The sequence below is a fragment of the Pelodiscus sinensis genome, chromosome 20, assembly GCF_052426305.1.
Source record: "Pelodiscus sinensis isolate ZL-2025 chromosome 20, ASM5242630v1, whole genome shotgun sequence".
NCBI classification, from domain to species: Eukaryota; Metazoa; Chordata; order Testudines; family Trionychidae; genus Pelodiscus; species Pelodiscus sinensis.
The window spans coordinates 2,858,549-2,878,211 of NC_143071.1; the positions used below are offsets into that span (position 1 = coordinate 2,858,549).

The window sequence follows — 19,663 nt, forward strand, 5'->3', positions numbered from 1 at the left end:
GGGGCAGTTACAGGGGGTAGGGCTGGGGGTGGTTTGGGGGGCGGGGGCGTGGGGCAGTTACAGGGGGGGGCAGGGGCTGGTTGGGGCAGGGGGGTTGGGGGGGGGCAGGGGGGGGTTGGGGGCAGGGGCTGCAGGGGGCAGGGCAGGGGGTGGTTGAGGGCTGGGAGGCTTGGGGGAGGGGGCGGTTGGGGCAGTTGGGGCAGGGGGTAGGGCTGGGGGTGAGTTAGGGGGCGGGGGGCGGTGGGTGGGGCGGTTCAGGGGCAGCAGGGGGGGCTGGGGGTGTTGGGGGGGGGGCAGGGGGTGGTTGGGGGGAGGCAGGGGGTAGGGCGCGGGGCGGTTCGGGGGCCAGGTTGGGGCGGGGCTGGGGCAGTTACAGGGGGCAGGGGCTGGGGGGCGGTTCGGGGGGCAGGGGGTGGTTGGGGGTATGCAGGGGCAGTGGCGCGGGGCACTTACGGGAGGCAGGGGCTGGTTGGGGCGGTTCCAGGGGGCAGGGGCTGGGAGGTGGTTCGAGGGCTGGGCAGCGCTTGGGGGAATGCAGGGGCGGTGGCGCGGGGCGGTTCGGGGGGCAGGTTGGGGCAGTTCCAGGGGGCAGGGGGCGGTTGGGGGATGCAGGGGCGGTGGCGCGGGGCGGTTCGGGGGGCGCTGCGGGGCGCAGGGGCCGCCCGGAGCCGGCGGCAGGCGGGGCGAGGCGAGGCGGGGCAGGAGGCGAGGCGAGGCGGGCGGAGGCGGCCGCCGGAGCCGGGCGCGGGGCGGCGATAAAAGCCCGGCTGCTGCCGCGCCCGCCTCACTCCGCCCGGCCGCCGGCTCCGCTGCTGCCCCCGCCCGGCCGCCGGCATGGCGCGCTCCGAGGAGGTTCACCGCCTCACCGAGACCGTCTACAAGGTGAGCCGGGCGGGCGCCCCTCCCCGTCCCCTCGGGTCTGCCGCGCCGCGCTCCCGGGGCTGGGAGCCGGGCGCTGGGGCGCTGCCCGGCGCGTTTCTCGGGCCCGGCTGGGAAGGTCCCTGCGGCGCCGCCCTGCCCCGGCCTCTCTCTTTGAGCAGCTCCCCGGGCCGGGGGCCGGGGCTTGCGCTGAGCGCAGGGGGAGACCGATGCCATCTTATGTAAGCGCCCGAGCGGCTCTGGAGTTGTGTGGGAGGTTTCCCAGCGCCGCGCCTCGCCTCGCCTCTTCCAGGGCATCTTGGAGTCAATTCCTGATTTTCCTGCCGCTCTGAAGCCCTGGTCCTCGGTGCTTGCTCCCAGCCCTAGTTCATGGGAAGAGTCTGCTGGGTGGGGGGTGAACATGATTCCTAAGCGCACTGGGTTAGCGGGCGGGCTCTTTAACTCCCCCCCCCCCCCGTTAAATGTTATCAGGCAAAAATATTTTCTTCTTCAACTAGTTCCTTGGGTGGTTCCAAAAGCAGCGCTTTAACATCAAGCCCAATGTCCAATCTGCCTCCTTATGGCTCCCAAGGGTTTATGGTTTCCTGGCTGGCCCTGGGCCTCACCGGAGGTGATAGGCGCTGGTGTGTGGGAAGCCCTGGTCGCTTATGGTCGCCGGAGTAAAATCTCCCAGCCCTCTGCAGAGCACCAGCATGAATTGTCTTAAACAATTATAGGTGCGTCCGACTGTGCTGTGAAACCCTTGCACTATTCACAGCTGCATCCGAGAACCACTGTGGCCCTGGGGGTGCAGGGCTTGGCATCAGTGGACTGGAGAACTCTTTTGTTTTTAATGACTGTTCACAAGCCAGGAATCCTGTGCGGACCAGACAGATTCATTTATTCATGCGTCTCCTCTTGATGATGCTAGAGCCAGATGGGAGTAAAGAATATACCTGTTAACGGAAGAGAAATCTACCAGCAAGGCAGCTGGTTCTTTTAAAGCATGTTATTCGCTCTGTGTCTGTAATTTCGCTATATCGGAGGTTGGTGAATCTCTTGACTTTTTCCTTTCTGGAGTTTCACAACCAACCTGCTCTCTCACTGTGTGGATTAGGGTCTGTGAAGTGTCTCTGCTCTTGCTGAGCTGTGATCAGCTCTTACAATCCCTGTAGCCTAAGATGCTATTGCTGGTGGTCGTGTGTTACGCTGGAGCGGTTCCATTATTGTCTGTTTTATCCATGGCTGGAGCATTGAACTATGTGGAAGCGAAAAGCAAGGAAAAATCAGGGTGGGAAATCCTAGGCCCATTTTAGCAGTGAGCTGCTGAACTAAAATCCTGTTCTGAGCTCTGTGTTGTTGTGGCCCATCTGATAACGAGGTTTCTCGTGTCTGTGAAAGTTTAATTTGACAGCAGGTGTCCATGGGGCGTGCATTCCCTCCTGGAAAATTGTCTGACCTAACAGAATCTGTGTTGCTAGGCTGCTGCTTGTTTGACGGTGGCTATTCTGCATGCGTGGATGTTAACTTTCCCTTGCAGTCTGAGTGCTTGCTTGCTCGTGTGACCGAGTGTTGTGCTAATCGGAAAGGCTCGGTGTCTAAGAATTCTGCAGGTGCTTAAGCTGAGCAAACATGTTGATGATAGCTGCTGAATAAGTAAACTGGACTTACCAGCCTTCAGAATGTTGTGATTTGTATGGGTCTGTCTCCAGGGTCAGTTGCTACCAAGCAGTTTCTGTTGGTGTCTCGGCAGTCGTAAAGGTGTTTGTCTTCGAAGAGCTGTGTTAATAGCATGTTTGCAATGTGGGTACGGAGTGATTTCTTTGGGAGTCCATGCACAGTCCTGTTGTGAACCTGCTGCGTGGCTTATTTGTCATGCCCATGTGATCCGCTGGGGCGATTTACCTTGACGTTGGCAAACTGAACTTGCTTTTTTAAGCTTTGTGTTTACATTGGCCAAGAGGGTCTTGTCTGAAACCAGCTGAGTAAAGTTTATGCTCTTTGCTTCTCCGTGGAAAGAAAGCAGGAATGTTAGCCTTGTCTCTGAGTGGGATCACCTTCATCGGTCATTCCGGCACACCCAAGGTTTTACCTTTTTTGCTTGCAAAGGGCACCTTCTGAACACGCACCCCTGCAGTGCTGCGTTCCTCAGTCTGCAGCTGGAAAGGTGGCAGGCCTAATGACAAAACAACTCATAACTTTGAGTCTGCTGTATGGTGCAAATCCAGATACTTGGTGAAAATGAAGCTATCCTGGCTTGCAGTGTGAGCAGAACCCACATTGAAAAGTGTGAGTGTGAGTTAACTGTGAAACGACAAGTGTTTTAAACTCTAACAGGGACCCTGACAAACTAGACGTTTGCTTATCCCGAGGAACAACCGTCAGAAGAAATTATCCAAGAAACGAGATTCAGGGTCTTCTCCCATCGACTTCCATAAATGTCGAGGGGAGCGGTTTCAAACAGTGACAGCTTAGTGCAGGCGTCGACTGGGGGCCAGGAGGGGAGCCCTGGAGTGGTTTGTTGGAAGAGATGTAGTTTTCCTGCTGCATATTTGATAGGATTTGGGGGTTTAATAGCGTCCTAGCTGCAGACGGCAACACGTGAACTAATGAGAATGTTCTGTCTCGTGGCAGTTTCCCTACAAATCCTCCTATAGAAAAGCCCTTTTGCAATGCAACTGGGTGGTAAGGCTGTAAGATCCTGTTTAATTGGTTAACAGAGTATTTAACAGGTTAACCACTTAAAGGGGAAGGCAGGTGGGGGGGTGCTCCAGGCTCCATGGAGTGCCCCCCCCACGTTCCTGCCCCAGGTAGGAGCTGGATCATCTCCCTTCCCGCCTACCATCCCCTTTAAGCGGTTAACCTGTTAACCAATTAAACAGGATCTTGCATCCCTAGTTGCAGTGTCTAGGGATAACCAGTTAAACGTTCACCTCTCGATTGGGTACAGAAGGCAGCACAGCCGCAGCTCGTCGGGGCTGCTCCTATTCGTGAGTGCGTGGACAACAATCTTCGTTTTCAAGAGATGGGGGTGGGGGAGGGAATACCTTGGCATGGACCAATGTCTCTTGGCGAGAGAATCGAGACCGGCTTTCGAGCTACACAGCGTGCCTCTTCCTGTCTTACTTTCAGACGGTGCCCTCGTTTGGTTGTTCTCGCCAGTCGTCCGTTTGCCTTTGCTGGTGGCACCGGGATGGCACCTTCCTAAGGCAAATGGAAGCTCTGGAGTCCCTCGGGTCGAATACTTCCATTTAAAATGGTTCTCTGGGCCAAGTGTTACTCAGCTTGGAATCCCAAACTGCTGTGCTGGCAGGCTTTCCGCAGCAGCAGTTTTTCCATCTATAGGTGCAGAATACATTTTGTTATACGCACCAAGGCCGGTGCGGATGTGCACCATCAAGAGAAACGTATGCTGTGATCAGCTGTGGGTGGCTCTGCCAATCAACTGGGCGGCACCTGATTCGCTCCTGGGTGGCCGCCCTGTAAGTGCTCACCTTATGGGAACTCTGCCTCAATTTGGGAGGCAGGCCCCAGACCTGAGTTAACAGAGGACGAATCTCTCTGTTGCTTCCATGAAGTTACTGAATTGCAGAGCCCCGAAGGGGGGCGCCCGCGTTGTGCTCGGCTGGGTGGGAGTAGATGCCGCTTGGCACCCTGGGAATTGGTGGGAACCACTTCACCGCCCTGCCGTGCGGCTGGAGCGCCGGGTGGCGCCGCGAACACTGGAGCAAGCAGCTGGCTTTTGGCAACTTTTTTTTTAACGTCGTGAAAAAGTCTTGGCCCTTTGCTCCTGCGCCGAAGCTTTCCCCAGGCCTTCTGCTTCGGCAGGCCCTTGTAATTATTTTCCAGCACCGGCGCTCGCCCTCGGAATGATTGTGCTTAATGAGATGGTGGAGGAGCTGTCAGCCTCCCCCTCGCCGATGCTGCCTCTACAATCAGCTGCCTACACATGTGGAGTAATTACAGAGCGGGGTGGAGGCAGCTGGCACCTTCCGCCAACGTAATCCCACTCTCCGCAAGCGCTGATTCATCCGGGTGGACCGGATGGTCTCCGCGCAGCTGCTGCCACGGTTCTGAGGCCGAGAGCAGCTTGGCTGTTAGCAGAGGCGACATGGGAAACTTGGCACATGCCCGGTGACACTTACTCAGCAAGGGGGAAGCTGCCTTGCCCCTCTGAACAGAGTCAAATGCGTCTGGAGAGCGGTGTTTTGCAGAGCAGTTGTGTTGGGCAGGGGACCTGCTGGCTACGTTTCTTCCCCTGGAGAGTGGGATGCTCTCGGTGGTGGTGGATTTATATTCCTGGAAGCATCACTCCAGCTTCCAAGTCACGTTGCAAACGCCTTTTCCTACGGACGGTGGTTTTGCCAGGATTTCTGGGCTGCCCTGAAGAAAGGTTCTGTTTTTAAAAGAAGGTGTCTTGAGCAAGTGAGGGCAGAATTCCTCAGTCACTTGCTAAGCATCAGAAGTAAATAAATGTCATTGTGAACACAAGAGCCTCAGTTTCCTCATTCTCGGAGTCTGGGGAGAAGGTGCAAGACTCCCGTTCAGGTGAATGGGAGGGGCAATGGCAGGTGATTGTGTATTCCCTCCCCTTGCCGCACCTACAAAAGACAGGGAAACATTTTCCCCAGACACTAGTCTCTGCAGTCTTGTGTATTTTCTGCTCCGTTGGCCAAAAGAGTTTGCATTGCGGATGCATGAGGCAAATAGGAAGAAACCCACTGCCTGGCGGTGGGCATGGCTGTTACTTCAGCCCTGTGGTTTTTCGGGGCTTCTTCCTCTTTCAGTTTCGTTGCTGTTGAATTTTGACAGGGACCTGAGCTTTTTGCGCCGATAACTTAGCCCTGAAAAATATCCAGATACAGTGGGGATGCTTTAAAAAGGAAGCGGATGGTGACTTTATATTCGTATAGCTTCTCCCTTCCCAGGATAGCTGTAACTAGCATCGCTGAAATGCAGCCACCTCTGGTTGGATCTCGGCAGCTGGCCACTCCCTGCCTGTAGGCTTGTTACCCTGAGCTAGCTCGTTGGCTTGGTAGCTTGTCCCCTGTTTGTGTCCCATTTACGGTATGCCGTGGATCTTCCTGTTTCCCGAGTCGTTAATAGAAAACGGTTTGGCCAAGTGTGACGGTTTCATGGGGTAGACTTGTGTATCATGAGCTCTCCAGCATGTGTTGTGTAGCACAGTAACGCTTCCTGTTGGATGAGGGGGATCAAAGCTCCCTCCAGGGATACTGCCTGCCCGCCCGGGGAGGGAAAGTGAGGGCCGCAAAGAAGTTCTAACGGGTCCAAGTGGCCGTCAGACCGTCTCCATGGCAACGAAACGTCTAAGGCTAGATGAAGTGATCCCATGAGAACACCGCATCCCTGCGCTCCATGACTAATTCCCACATTTTGGTTTGCTTCAAGGTCCTGGTCTTAACCTCCAGCGTCAGTCGGGGCTCAGCCTACATCCGTTTCGGCCCAGCTCTCCCTCCGTGTGGAAGCTGTGGCTGTCAGGCACACTCCAAGATGGCGCCTTCGGCGTGGCTGGCTACGTGGCACGGGGCCCCCTCGTGGCAGACCCTGGCCCATAGAAAGACGTTGGGGAACGTGCGTTTGCCTGATGCCACATTAAGATTTTAAGTTTCCCAGTACTGTGGGGAGCAGCCATTGGCATGTGAGTGGGGTGTGGGCCTTCACCGCATGAGGGAGTGGCAGAGAATGACTCCCCATACGTACAGTCCCATTATGTGTCACTGTTATTGCCTAGGCAATGTGAGGACAGTGGCACTTGCAACACACAGATACCAGTGTTCTTCTAAGGGGTGTCCCTTGGGTGCCAGCTTCCTGGGTGGGAGAGGCGGACGTGGAAGGTATGTACTGAGCCTGCTCATCGTGGCAATTAGACTTACTCACGAGTCCCATGTAACATCCCCTCTAGCAGAGGCTCGGGCCCTCTGAAGCCTTGTTAGAAAGGCAGGGTGGGACTGGCTGAGAGGACAGTTGTCACCAGGGTTTGCGTATTAATTAATAATGCCGAGATAATGAGTTTCTGAAGCTGGGGTGACCCATTTAGCCATTGGAATTCCTTGCAGCCGCTCTTGCGTGTCAGTAGCCTGGGCACATCTTCGCACAGAATGGCATGGCTGCTTCCCCTCCTGTGTACAATGCCTTGCCCTCCCCACCCCTTCGAGTCACCATCACGCAGCCCTCAGTGGCTTGAAATACTCTCTCTGGGGCTGGAACCTTGTACAGAGGGACGGGGTGGCCACCCATAAGCCAACAGAGACCGGGTTTTGGTGTCTTAGTGCTGCAGTGGTATTGAACAATAGCAGGACTAGGCGAGCGTTTCGGTGGATGTTGGCTGACCTTTGATGGCGTTTAGCAGCTGGGGAACACTGGGAGAATCAGCACGACAAGTTGAACCTCTCTGATCTGGAAATCTCTGGTCCAGAAATATCCCTGGTCTGGCATGATTTGAGTTAGCTGCATGGCCACTTCTCATGCGTGCGGCCAAATTTGCTGCTGTCCCATCAGGTCTGGTTATAGCCCCCAGTCCTGGCTCAGGGTTCTGTGCTGTTTAGCCCTAACTTACCCCTCAAAGTCTTCTCTGAGCCCAGCAAGCAGTGGAAGTGTTGGCCATGCTGCTAGACAATACCGACCTACCGTGATCTGGCAGATTCTCTGGTTCTACACCCAGCTGAGGGTACCGGACTAGAGAGGTTCAGCCTGTAGTGGACCAAATAGCTCCTTGGGATCCCCAGGAATGCCCTGCCGGCCCCAGGGTGGGCGCCTCTGCTTCCTAATGTGGCTGTTCTAGTCAGGGTGAAGAAACAGCGAGCCGCAGCTGGGAAGCCTAGAGCATGTGGTGGCTTTGGCAGCAGTGCCGGTTTACGGTCTGGAAAATGTCCGGCAACAGGGAAAATGGCCATAACACTAAGGACGTCCTTTTCCCAAGGGCTGGTCTTCACTGCTTCAGCCCTGGTAGCCTGGAACTAGTGCAGGGTTGCAGATGGAGGGGTTCTCCGGCACAGTGCCGAAATGTCTTGCCCCAGGCCCTGAGCGACTGCAGCATCTGGCTAGTATTGGTCTGTAGCGTGGGCAATGCCAGGCTGGAGGAGAGACGGGATCGAAACGAGGTCCGGTTAGAGCTGTTGGAAGGATCGCGCATGAAGCACGCGCGTTACTGACCTGCTGGGGGACAGCGGGGAAGCAGGCTTGTTACCGACCCGCGCTGACTGGTAGCGGTGCACGTCCTCTGTCCAGAGTAGCGTGCGTTGTGCAGAAAGTCACTGCCTCTACAGATTGAACACGCCTGTTTCATTCCACTCGGGCGCTCGGCAGTGACCTCCGTTGCTTAGACAGACTCAGCTGCCTCCTCGCCATCTCCCTCTGCCTCTTAGAGGAGAACAGACCAGGGCTTTTTTTTTTTTTTTAACTCCATGTTGAGCTTTGGGGGCAGCTTGAGCCGATGGTGACAGAGCTGTTGTCTTCCCTGCCAACGTAACTGAGCCTTTAAAAAGGCTTTAAGGGAATCGGTTCATTTCCTACCCAGTAGAACCCTAACACCAAACAGATCCGCTTACTTAAAACCCTCTTTCCCACCAGGCAGGCGACTTCAGATGGGCAGAGCTGAGCCCAGCTAAACTTTTGCGGCCCTAGGAGTGGCTGCATCTTTCTGCTTTTCTGGGAGGACTCCTAGCACAGGGAGAGAAGAGACTCCCTCTGGAGCATTTCCTCTCTCCTGCTCTTGAATTCAGTGGGACTGTGTCGGGGAGACCTCGTGCTTTGCATTCGTTTCATTTTTGGCAGTTGAATAAAGGCATAACAGTCCCAGTGAGTTGAGCAGCATTACTGAGGAATTTAGTGCAGTGGAACAAAACCAAGCCCTTTCAATCTTTAGCCGTCAGGTTTTTTTTTTTTTTTTTTCCATCCCGCCTGACTCTGCCTAGGCAGCATATGGAAGGCAGACAACTTGTGAGTGATGCTGATGGGGCAGAATTTGAGCAAGAAGGTGGTTTGTTCTCGCTACCAGGGTTTTGCTGACTACTGGCCTTGCTGGACCCTTCTCCAAATTGGCTGGCACCTTGCTGGGCCAAGAAAACATAGTGGGAGAGGCAGAGACGCATCTGTTTGCTTTCTTTGTGTTTGCTGTGGCTGAGCCAGAGGGCTGTTCTGTGCAACGGGAACTCTTTCCACGGCCCATCTCTGTGTTAGGAAGCACAGGTTTGCAGAAGGGTGGTGTAAAAGCTCTCTGAATCCTGGTTCTTTGCTACTCCTTGGCCTCATGGTGACTCTCATGTCCTAGTCAGCTGCTCTGCGTTGCAATGTTCAGTTACTCCTGGGTTTTTTCTGGATGACTCTGAGTTTTCTCCAAGCCGTCCTTTCTGCTTAATGCGATGCTACGTTAATTCTGGAGAATCTCACCTGCTCCCCCCCCCCCCACCTTGAGGATGTGCTTGTGCTGCCTTTCGTTTTGGAGCAGCCGCCGCGATTTCGTAGCTGCGTGCCTGCGTCGCGGCCGGCTTCGTTACATGGGCCCTTGCGCAAATGAAGGGAGTTTCCAAAAACATTCATGGCCAGCAAAAATCCTATTGAAAGTTTGGCTCGTAACATGTGCCGATGAGGAGTTGGTTCCCTTTGATCTCATTCCATCCGCCCCCTTTGTAGATTGGCTGTATTTAAGCGGCTGTCCTTAGTTGCATAACAATGGCTAGAAACATCATCTTAGTGGCTAAAAAGGGGACATCTAAGCCTTTTACGTAACAGGCTTCAGATGTGCACTGTGCACCTCTAGGGAGGAGTCTTGTGTTTGATTCCCTTTTTAGCCACAAGCTGTGCTGTATTTACAAGATCTCAGAGGAGTCGCCAAGTTAGTCTGTAACTTTAAAAACCGGGAGTTGTCCTGTGGCACCTTAGAGATGAACCACTGATAAACCCCACTTCATCAGATGAATCGGAGTGGCCATAACAGAAACGTCTATGTATTACACACACACACACACACACACACACACACAGCAGAGGTAGGACTTGTCCATTGTAAGACTCATGTTAATGAGACTAATTTAAGTGGGCTGGATGTGTCCATACGTAGCTTTGATTTGGAAACGCGGATATTAAAGGGAAGAGAAACTGGCTTTGTAATGTGCCATCCAGTTAATTTCTATGTTCAGGCCCAGGGTAAGGGTGTCAAATCTGCAGATGCATTTCAGTTCTGTAGACTCTAATTGGAGAGTGACATTCCTTTTAGAAGAGTGGCTACGTTTACATCCCTAAGTGCCCAGGCTGGTAAAAAAGTTCCTCCACTATTTCTGATGTCTGATTTCTGTCCAGTTATCCTTTGTTGTGGAGACTGTCTAGTGTTAAGCATGAAAGCTCATGAATCTATATATTTTGGTTAGTCGCTAAGGTGCCACGGGGCTACTTGTTGTGTTTATCGAGATGACTTACCTTTGTTTGCATCTGTACAGTAGATTAATTGCCATCCAGGGCTTGCAGCCGGTTCCGGGATGATTACAGTTTTGTTCCATATAATGGGCGTCAAGTTAACACCCAAGGAAAAAGCAGGTTTGACTCGCAGGCCCCAGCGATGCATTATGCAAGGCACCCAACTGTGACCAGCCTGGCACTGGCTCTGGAAAACTGTTAAAATGCTTGTGCAATGAGAGCTCTGTGTGTTTTGATTAGGGATAATGCTTTCTTCGGTCTGTAGACTCCATTACATTGTTTGATGTAAGTCTTTTCCTTGGCGAGGGGACGGATATCCTCTTAGACTTTGCTGTAAAAGTGTGTGCGTGTGCGTGTGTGTGTATGTTGGTCGTAGCAAATGAATTCAAAATCCTTTCCCTCCCCCCCACCCCCCAGAAGTCAGGGCAGTATTTCTTCTAGGTAAACATCTCTCAGCCAGGAATTGTGGGTCTGAGCTTTGCATAGAGAAAGGTTTAAATGGAACAGCTCTGCCTGATCCGAGAATGGCTGTGATGTGTGTTGAAGTGCGGAGAAAGGGGACTGGCCCCATTTCTAATGGCTGGATGTGGGAGAATTGTCAAGGTTGTTCTAAATGGTGGTGCAGAGACCATGGGGTGGTCAGTGGAAGGAATCTATTCCCTTCTATTTTAGGAAATACAGGTTGAACCTCTGATCCAGCAATATCCTTGGTCTGGCATGATTTTTAGTTAGCCATATGTCCAGTTATCATGGGTGTGGCCAAGTTTCCTGCAGTCCCATAAAGTTTTACAGCCACCCGTCCTCGCTCTATATTCTGTGCTGTTACTTTGTTCTGATTGACCCCTTGATGTCTTCAGAGTCCAGTCCACAGTGGAAGTGTTGGTCATGCTGCCAGACGATACTGACCTCCTGTGGTTTGGCAAATTCTCTGGTTTGGCACCGGTCAGGTCCCAAAGGTGCCGGGCTAGAGAGGTTCCACCTGTACTAACTTGTGAGCATAACTTTCTGCCAAATTTCACGTGCAGTAAATGTCACCTAAGGAATGATCTGTAAATTCTCTGTCCCATAGTGGTAATTAACTTCTCATAGGTACTTGTCTCCTGTAATTATGGAGAAACAGAGTGTTGCGAAAATGCCGTAGTACCGCTTGTCTGACATATTTTGAACCAAAGGACAAAAGGTGACCAACAGTGTTCATTAGCAATACGCTTGCTAGTTTGCCCAACATGCTATCCCTTTATACCCGCTGTGTACATCACCCCCCTTGGAGGAGCACAGTGTGTGTACTATGCAAAGATAACTGGCTGTCTCAGGGCTTGTCTAATCTGGCACGTCAAAAGCTGCCTCTTGGTGACCAACCAGGAAGAGCGTTGACACGGCAATGAGACACTTGTCAGGAAAATCACCTAGTTCTGGCAACAAAAAAATCCTCCCTTAAGAGACACTCCCCCCCCCCCCCACTACCACCACTCCCCCCTTTATAAAACCAATTCCTTGATGACAGACCCAGCGTGGACTCTGCTGTTTGTTTTTGTTGAGAGAACTAGCTTCCCGCAATATCCCACCATGCTTGCCCTGATGGCTGTGATCAGTGTTTTGTGATCTCTGCGGCCCTGCAAGCCTGCACTCCCTCCCCTTTCAAAACTCTGGGAAGTGTCTAACAGCTGAGTGAGCGGCTCCATTTGGGGAACAAACAAAGAGCAAATCACTGGTATGCTCCTGTTCTGCCCGGCTAGGAACACAGCGGGGCTGTGTCTACACTGGGCCACTTATTCCGGAAAATCAGCCGCTTTTCCGGAATAAGCTGCAAGCTGTCTACACTGGCCCTTGAATTTCTGGAAAAGCAACAACGCTATACTGTACAAAATCAGCCGCTATTCCGGAAAAACTATTCTGTTCCCGCTTGGGCATAAGTCCTTATTCTGGAACACTGTTCTGGAAAAGGGCCAGTGTAGACAGCCCAGTAGTCTTTTCCGGAAAAGCGCGTCTACATTGGCCACAGACGCTTTTCCGGAAAAAGGGCTTTTCCGGAAAAGCAGCCTGCCAATGTAGATGCTCCTTTTCCGGAAAAACTGAAAACGGAATAGTATTCTGTTTTTAAGCAGTTCTGGAAATTCATGCCAGTGTAGACAGAGCCCGGCAGACAGGTGGCTGCTGTGGAGGGAGGGCTGGAGAGATGGCTGTGGTGCTTTGACATTCCCAGCACGGAGAGCTCCCAGAGCTACGAGAGAATCCCAAGAAGCACAGGGATCAGCTCTGCCTTCCCACCACACTGGGATGTTCACCCACACTGCTTTGTTCTGCCACCAGGGTGCTAGCCCCGTGGCCTGGAAATATTGACCATGGGAGGCAGAAAAAACGGTTTGCCCAGTTTTCGCTTTTGGCGACTTTTTTTGCACAGCGACAGCATTTTTGTCCCCAGACCTTCCCAGTGTGGACTTAGCCTGAGACGTTTGCTCTTTTGGTGTCTCTGCAAAGCTTTCCAGAGCGCAGGGAGTTTCTAGTTAGGACAGAGGTGGCCTCAGGGCTTACTTATAACTCCTGCTGGCCTGCTAGAAGTGCTGGGGGGAAGCCAGTGCTGAGGATGAAAACCAATTCCTGAGCTAACAAACTTTAAAGTCTTGCCATCAAACAGTGTATTAAACTGTCGCCCCTGTGCCAAGGGGGCTGTTATTGAAATAACCTGCTGCTCTAAACTTTTGAGAAAGCGAAGACTTAGCAATGCTGCTCCACCGCAGCGGCTGTGTCTGCAGAAGCACGTTAAACGGTCTCACTCTCTCAAAAGAACAGGCACCAGGAACTACGGATAAAAACGCTTCGGGCGGAAAATGAGCTTTATGGTGTTGGGCCAGCTTCAGATGAGGTGACAGATGTTTAATCAGCTTATTCGACAGAGTCTGTTCTGTCTCCTCCCCCCCCCCCACCTTCTATAAGTGTGTAACCGTCCGTGTGCTATGGTGGTGTGAGGGTGAAAGACGGGTGACCTCTCCTTCCGCAAAAGAATGCTCATTCACGCTTCGGGGGCACAAAGGTATTTGGGTATTAAACTGAATTTCATGTCCCTGCCCTCGCTCATCCTTGAGTGATTACTCCCAAAGGCAGAGAGGCAAATATCCTGTGGCTACCCCAGCTTGTGTTGACTGAAGGCTGCTCCCCGTATACAGCCAGAGTTTAGTCCAAGGGGAAGGGAGAGGATGGAATCTGACATCTCCTTCCCACAGAGCTCAGCCGGAGAACTGGTGTCTCGTTTGTAACCATGGCATCTTACTGGGAGATTGGACGATTTACGGGAGCAGAGCAGGGTTGGAACCAGGCATTCACAGCCTGCTACCAACTTATAAAGAGCCGTTCCTCTGTAGCCACCTGATTCCTGTCGGGGGAGCTTGGAAGGAAGTCAGCCCTTTCCCACTAAACTGAAAAAACTCTTCTTGGCCAGAAAACATCTCTTGTGTGGTGACGCCTCCCCACCCCGGCTACAGTGGAACTTACAAGAAGCCGTGATATCAGCCATCCAGAGCACAGATTCCACCTTGCTTCCCCCCTCCTTCCCTTATTTATTTCGTGTTTCCTTATCCTCTAATCGTAACTCTGGTCATCTGAAGAAGTGGGCTGTGCCCATGACACCATCTACATGTTTTGTTAGGCAATCTCCATTATTATAGACTATCTCCTATCTCCCGTGTGGCAGGAGCAGCTGCAGTTCCAAGCGGTCTGGGACTGCAGCAGGCAGAGAGTTCAGCCTGCCTTGGGGGTGCTGCAGGGCTGCTGGCCAGGGGACACTTAGGTAAGTGCCTCCCAGAGCCTGCCTCTAGCACCCCTGCCCTTCCTGCAGTCCAACTGCCTCCCCCAGGTCACCATCCAAACCCTCCGCACCCCCTTGCCCCAAGTCACAACTCCCTCCCAGACTCTTTACCCCCTTCTACGCCCCTCCCCCAGGCCGGAATCCTCTCCCGCATCCAAACACCCACCCCGATTCCCTGACCCAGGTCACAACCCCCTCCTTTGCCCAGACTCCATCTCAGACCTCCCACCGTCTCCTCCACCCCAGTCCCTTACCCCATGTGTCTTCCTGCACCCAACCTCCACAGAAAAGTGCAGCCTTTGACCACTTTCCAAAATTTTGGAATTCCCCTCCCCCCACCAAAAATTATTGCCCACTCCAGTGCTAGATGGTTATAAAGTGATTTCTGCTGACTCGCTCTTTCTGACCAGCTGAATTTTACTGGTGCCCACAGAGTAGCACAAGGAGGTTTAACCTTCTTTCTGAGCCCTTAGGTGGGGGGAAGGGAGAGACCCTAGGTGGGGGGGCAGGGGTGAAGGCAGAGAGGTGTTTCGACAACTTTTCCTCCCAGGACCTAAGTGCAAGAGAAAGTCCAGGCTGAGGGTTTGTTTTGTTTCATGCGCCTTAGTAATTTAACGGCAAATTCAAGACCAGCCGTACGTTTTGGCTGAGCCGTGTTCTGCTAGGAACAGGCTGAAAATGCCACCTCGTTTGCGCCTTTGTCCAAACAAGCCGTTGATGGACAGTGACTGTATCAAACCCAGAACTGTGTATGTCCAACGTGCGTGGCGGGGGGAAGCCCAGCTGGGGAAGGCAAGATCCAGCCCCGCCCCTGGAACTAAGCCCCACCCACCCCAGCCCGATCCTGTTTGGCCACGTGGAGAGCCATGGCTATTGTGATGGCCCAGCCCACCCCAGCAGCCGGGGAAAGCTGCGCTACCCCTCCGTGGCCCCGTCTCTCCCCCTCCTCCACCAGTGGCCAGGCTGCTGAGCCGGGCTGCCTCCCCCAGCGGCCGGACGGGGCCAGGCTGCTGTGCTGCAGTTCCAGCCTTCCCTGCGGGCGGCCCCAGCCTTAGGCAGTTTTGGAAAGGCTGTACCTTCCCTTGCCTCCATTACCGACCGCCCATGATGTCAACCCCTAACCCTCTAGGAAGCTCTGCTCCGGCTGGCACCAGTCGGAGTGGAGGAGAGGGTCCGAGGAGGTGCCTGCTGGCTGCCGTTGGGTCCTCTGTCTCGTGCCAGGCATCAGGGATAGGCCGGCTGCTGGGACCCGGACTGAGTTGCCCTGTGCGATAAAAGACATTTAAGGTTCCTTGTGCCTTCCCCTTTAATCTGCCAAGCTGATACATTGCATTGGTCATTACCAAATGATGCAAGCGAAGAGAAACCCGCCTCTGTCTTAATAGCACCCCTCTAGCTGGGGTTGCTGTGGTCTCTACCCATACATCCTTCCGCACCGGAAGGTGCACTTAGCCTAGGAAAGACGCTACTATGTGTTCTTCTTTGCTGGCATCTAGGCATCGAAAAAATTAAAAAATGTTTGCTCCCTGTATTTCCCTGTGTTCTGATATACTGAGACCTCGCGCAAACCTGCGTTTGGAGATGTTCTGCCTACGCTGGACAGTCGGCGGGAGAGCGGACCACGGGTTTTATTTTTTTGGAAGGCTTTATCGATCTAGTCAAAGGAAGATGCACGAGTAGGTGCTTTATCCGCCTTCCTCAGTGCAGTTTCGCTACAGTTTGGCACGCCTATCGGCAGTGAGTTATCCGAGTACAAAAGCGGGTTTGGTACCTCATAAATATAGATGGGATAGTCAGTGTAGCAATAAATGTCCTTTGATACCTTCATCTCCTGTCAAGACAGGACTGGGACAATACTCTGGCTATAAATACAAAATAGAGCATAGAAACAGGACTTGCGTTTAGCCAAGTAGCTCATTTTCTGTCAGCGCTGCTGCTTTATCCATTTGATTTAGGAATGCCGCTAGCTTATCTCCAGCGGCCGTGATCATATATCATCCTGCGATCCTATTACGCGGGGCTTTGTATTGCCAGAGCTGGAAAAAATAGATACCCTTGTAGGCAAACAGAATCTTCGTGGTGCCTGCGATTCTGCATAAACCCTTGCCGCACTGAAAGCGGGACTGTGTAGGACAGCCGCTAGCCTCGTGTAAAACCTCTGTGAGCCGGAGTTGTGCTGTCTGTTGAGGGCTGTGGGGGAGGATTCCCCGCGCGTGGCAGGATGCATGTGAATCCGCCACGTGCATACCCACACCAGACGCGGGGATGCTCCGTCGTCCGGCAGGGAGCCTGAACTGTCCCTCCCCGCGTGGCTAATGTCTCCTGCTTCTTGTGCTTTTTCCTCCAGACGATCATGGAGCAGTACAACCCCAACCTCCGGAACTTCATTTCCATGGGCAAGAACTACGAAAAAGCCCTGGCAGGTAAGTGACATTGTCACTGACGCATTTGTGGCAGAAACCGGGGGGGCGTGTTTCTGGGCAGAGGCAGGTGGCTGTCCTGGGTGTGTCCTGACTGCAGAGGGGCTTTTAGAACGGTGATGCAAATGTCCTTGTGTCACTGTGCCCTGAGGAGTAAAGTGTTCGTTGCCTGAAGACGCGTAGCCCCCGGAAAACCCCTTCAGAGTGGTGGGCTTGTGCCGTAAAGTCGTGGCTATTTGCAGACGTCTCCTGGCTCCTGCACCTGCTCTTTCTTGGAAAAGACTCCCTGGCTGTTTGAAATCGGAATGGAACGTGGCTGTAACCGATCCTTGTTTCAAAGGGAGACTTTTTCAAAGTTTTTACTCTTATTTTTTTTTTTTTTTATAAAAAGAGGCAGCCATTTCAAGGTTGGGAGCAGCAGCAGGAATGAGTCACAATACCGAACCACTCCTTAAAACAGCAATCACTCCCTTGGACTATCTGCTGCTCCTGGGGGCAGGTCAAGAAACACCGATTTAAATCACTAAATGGCTTATTGGCTTTGGTTGAGTTGCATATTTTTAAGGCCAAAAGGTGTCCTTATGGCCACCAGGGTCGTGCCTGTACTACTGCAGACCGTTGACCTAAGATCCGTGGCGTCAGCGATGTAGATCGGGGTGGGCAATAAAAAAAAAAGGCAGCCCCCAGGGTTAGTCCCTGTGTTTACCTCCCCTCTGCAAGTATCGGTGGATTGCCGCTCTGATTGGCCACGAATCGCTGTTTGCGGCCAATGCGAGTGGTGGGAAGCGTCATGGATTGGGACGGCAATTTGCGGCCAGCCAGCGCTGCGATCCCCCGATACTTGTGGAGTTGCAGGTAACCATAGTCCCTGGCGGGTGACCGCCACTAACCCTGTGGACCGGATCCAGCCCGTGGGTCGGAATTTGCCCACCCCTGACATAGATGAAGCTGGTGTCCGTAGATCTGCTTACCGCGGTATCTCCACAGTGGTAAGTCAACAGCTGATGCTTTCCTGTCAATTCCGCTTACTTTTCTCATTCTGGTGAAGTACCGGAGTTGATGGGAGAGCACTAGGTGGTCAGTTTATTGCATCTATACTAGACTTGATAAATTGACCTCTGCTGGATTGATAGCTGCCTGTCCATCCAGTGGGTAGTAGAGACATGTCCTTAGCCATGGATTTCCTGGATAGGAGAGGGCACAGAGTTTCACTCAGTGCTCTCTGTGCCGCATGTTTCTGGCAGGTTGTTGGGCGATAGATTTCACATGGCTGATCGCACCAGTAGATTGACATCCGTGTCTGGTAGCCTTCTGATAAGGTTTGTTGAGATAGTAACTCATACAAGAAGCACTGTTTTAAGGTTGTTGTCTTGCTCCTGTAGGCCACCGGATATCAATCTGCCACTGTGATTAGCAATGTGAAATGGCTGAGAGTCCTTGTCTGGACTGCATAGGTTACCATCTCTGCCCATCTTGGTTAAAGGTTATGGATGGACCAGTCCTCCATGAACATATCTAGTTGTGTTTTGAAATCTGTTGTAGTCTTGGCCTTCACACCATCCTCTGGCAGGGAGTTCCACAGGTCGACAGTGTGTTGCTTGAAGAAATGCTTCATTTTGTTTTGTTTTAAACCTGCTGCCTGTTGATGTCAGTTGGTGACCAAGTGTTTCATTCACCTTTTTAATAAAGTTTCTACCCCTCCCGCTCCCCAAAAAAGAGAGAAAATGTGAAGGGTCTTTTGAGTATGTGAAGGGTCTTTTGAGTATCCGAGCCAGAGTGCTCCTTCTAAAGTCGGAGCAGCTGACTAAGTAGAACACCAGTGACTGAAGGTGATGGCCAGTGGGGTCATCTTGCTCCTGCCCTGTAATCAGAGGACCCAAACTGATGAGCTGGATAGACAGACAGCTCAGAGAGCGGTTTCTAAGTGTCCAGCAAAGTCCTGGCACTTCATCGCCACGTGCCGCAGAAGAGCTAACCGGGAAAAGTGGAAAAGCTGCTGGCCAGGGCCGTGTTTATCAGGAATGCCTTAGAGTCTGGGGTCAAAGGGATGCCAGCCCTGCTTAGTGCCAGCCAATCAACGGGGACGAGCCCAAAAAGCTGGTGGGCGGCGCAACAGTTGTTGTTCTCCTCAGACGAGGAAAACGGTGGACTGATGCCACTGCTACCGTGTGTTCTTGGAGGGGGCTCTACTGCTCTGGCCCTGTCAGAGGCCATCGTGCCAAAAGAGCAGGGTGGTTTCAGTCCACAAGGAAGCTGCTGTGGCCAGAAGTTTAGCCACTGCTTATGGCACCGTGTGGAGAGGGGGGCTCCAGGTATCCAAGGCTACAGCCCTGTGTGACTCCTGGCCCCCAGTCAATGCTTTTCCCCTTTAATGGGAAGATCAGCAAAGCAGGCAACCTCCGTGAGGGTTTACCTCAAAGAGCTGAACTCGCTGCTTGACTGTTCGCATCTATATTCCTGACGTACCCCTCAATTCAGCGCATGTTTCCTTTTGTTCTGCTCTTGTGGCCGAAGGTGAAGGCCTCACCCCCGTTCGTGACCGTCTCTCCACTGACCTCAAGAAAATGGCCGCCGAAACCTTGGTGATGGCCTTTCATCTCGACACTGAGCTACCGGGGCGTAACACAATGTTCCCTTTCGCAGTCAGTGGCTCCAAAACGAGTCCCCCTCTGAAGTAGTGGGGTAAAATGTGAGCAAGACCCGAGAAGTCATTCTTCTGCTCTACTCTGTGCTGGTTAGGCCTCCGTCGGAGATTTGTGTCCAGTTCTGGGCACCGCATTTCAAGACAGATGTGGAGAAATTGGAGAGGGCCCAGAGAAGAGCAACACAAATGATTAAAGGTCTAGAGAACATGAGCAATGAGGGAAGACTGAAAGAATTGGGCTTGTTCAGTTGAGAAAAGAGAAGACTGGGAGGGGACATGACAGCAGTTTTCAAGTGTCTAAAAAGGCGATACAAGGAGGACGGAGAACAATTTTTCTCCTTGGCCTCTGAAGATGGGATAAGACGCAATGGGCTTAAATTTCATCAGGGGTGGTTTAGGTTGGACATAGGGAACAATTCCCTACCTGTCAGGGTGGTTAAGCACTGGAACTAGTTGCCTAGGGAGGTTGTGGAATCTCCATCACTGGAGATATTTAAGAGCAGGTTG

At 52.8% G+C, this 19,663-nt stretch overlaps 1 protein-coding gene across 6 annotated transcripts in view; it reads left to right on the plus strand.

The window, feature by feature from the left end:
- The first annotated feature begins 722 nt into the window (after nucleotides 1-722).
- Nucleotides 723-19,663, plus strand: part of BAIAP2 (BAR/IMD domain containing adaptor protein 2) — a 92,464-nt gene continuing 73,523 nt past the window's right edge. For all 6 annotated transcript variants that reach the window (XM_075904078.2, XM_075904076.2, XM_075904081.2 and 3 more), the window contains exons 1-2: nucleotides 723-882; nucleotides 16,440-16,515. In XM_075904078.2, coding sequence (XP_075760193.1) covers nucleotides 835-882; nucleotides 16,440-16,515 — 124 coding nt within the window. In that variant the 5' untranslated portion in view covers nucleotides 723-834. The remainder of the gene's footprint in view (nucleotides 883-16,439; nucleotides 16,516-19,663) is intronic.